We start from the raw sequence: 1911 nt of genomic DNA, 5'->3' as shown, positions 1-1911 counted from the left end.
GTCCACCGACTCGTAATATACCGTCCTTATCGATAAACGGGCACAGCAATTTTAACTTACTTCGTTTATTAATATTTTTTTTAGAAATTAAAAATTTGATGTCTTCATTAAAATATTGTCCTTGAACCAATTTAATTAACAACGTTTTCGCGGCATTCAGCTCATCTGTTTCAATTTCCGCCGTAAAACGTTTATTTTTAGTATCGTATGTTTTCCAACGCATAAAATACGCCGTAATACGAAGTAATTTTTGTAAACATGAATATTTTACAATTATTCCGAATTCGACTGTTGTACTTAGCACAACCGGTTTCTCAGCCTTTGAGTCTGGCATTTCCTCGGGTGGTGACGGCGCCTTTTCTCTGGCATTAGGCCACAAACTTTCGTCGACCTGCAACCATTCCGCGGGATTTTCACTGGACTTAACGTGTGACCATTCTATTGCAGCGGAAAACTGTTGTACTTCTCCGACTCTATGTGACACAAAAGTTTTCCATTTAGACGCTGGGGAACTTATCCATGCCAAAACTATTGTGGAGTCGGACCAAAAATAACGTCGAATGTAATTAATGTGCAAACTGGGTAGTATTTTATTAACTAAACGCACGAGTAAGACAGCTGCACATAATTCTAATTTGGCCAAAGAAATTACTTTAAGTGGGGCTACTCGCGATTTGGCAGCAATTAATCGGGTGGCGTGATTGCCGTGTTGGTCTGTTGCGCGTAAATACATCGCTGCCGCATACGCTTTTATTGACGCGTCGGCGGAACAATGTATTTGTATACGGATCGCCTTATCAACTCCTATTAAGCACCGCGGTATCCGTATTTGTACCTACTATTTCAGATAATTCTTCATAATACGTGTTTCATTCCTCGTATAATGGTGGTGGTAGTCTCTCGTCCCAGCCAATTTTATTTGTCTATAATTGCTGCATAAACATCTTCGCTTTTACTACGATTGGACCTATTAATGACAACGGATCAAATATTGTTGCGATTTCAGATAGTACCGTACGTTTCGTAATGACCTCGTTATTATTCATCTTATCGATTTTGTATGTATAATATGTATCCGTATTCGGACTCCAGCTCAAGCCTAACGTTTTAACAGCGCTGCCATCTAAATTTAGCACGCGTAGCAGGTCGTTGTCGTCATTCGGAATATTCCAGTTAATAGCCGCTTATCATTTGCTACCCACTTCCGTAAATTGAATCCACATTTGTTTGTAATCGTCACTATTTCGTCTCGTAATTTAACGGCTGCGTCGATCGTTTGTGCACCTCCGAGATAATCGTCCATGTAGAAATCTGTTGCGACTGCGGAGCTCGCTTCCGGAAATAATGATCTCGTATCATCAGCCAACCTTTTTAAACACGCTGTAGCTAAATAAGAAGCTGAACTCGTTCCGTACGTTACTGTGTTAAGGCTGTATTCCTTCACTTTGTATTCTGGGTTTTCCCTCCACAGCACACGTTGAAGGTCGCGGTCTTTTTCGGCGATCCAAATTTGCCGATACATTTTTTCGATGTCGGCTGACATCACATATTTGTGCGTGCAAAAACGGTTTATGACATTAATTAGGTTATCTTGAATTGACGGTCCTTTTAATTGAATGTCGTTAAGACCACAGAATATAACAATCAGAATAGACACTGATAATATTTTACACAGGCAGCATAGGAAAACGGCTTGAGTCAGTCGGCCATGACACCTAAGGTATACACTTTATAGTATTGCCAGCTCAACCGAACAGTTTAACCAGTATTTACTGAAAAAAAAGTGGAACCCATTTTTATAATAAAAAATCTGGATATTCATTTATCGATGACCTCATTATAATATTCAAAATTATATTTTAGATTCTGAGCCATGAATGTATTTACTATTTTGAGTATTTCTATTGTTAA

General features: G+C 38.9%; 1 protein-coding gene across 1 annotated transcript; it reads right to left on the bottom strand.

The window, feature by feature from the left end:
• Positions 1-1129: 1129 nt before the first annotated feature.
• Positions 1130-1543, bottom strand: LOC149055537 (uncharacterized). The gene has a single exon (XM_089225706.1). It carries the CDS (start codon positions 1541-1543, stop codon positions 1130-1132), a length of 414 nt encoding a protein of 137 aa, XP_089081832.1.
• Positions 1544-1911: the final 368 nt, after the last annotated feature.

This window comes from Diuraphis noxia, unplaced genomic scaffold, assembly GCF_037042655.1.
Source record: "Diuraphis noxia isolate RWA-SAM2 unplaced genomic scaffold, SU_Dnox_SAM2 contig0004, whole genome shotgun sequence".
In the NCBI taxonomy this organism is placed as follows: Eukaryota; Metazoa; Arthropoda; class Insecta; order Hemiptera; family Aphididae; genus Diuraphis; species Diuraphis noxia.
The sequence above is the reverse complement of the archived record's forward strand: the minus strand, read 5'-3'. Positions and strand labels throughout refer to the sequence as shown.

Bases quoted from the DNA above. Each gene is read 5' to 3' on its own strand.
- LOC149055537 (XM_089225706.1), bottom strand. From the start codon at position 1,543: ATGTCAGCCGACATCGAAAAAATGTATCGGCAAATTTGGATCGCCGAA.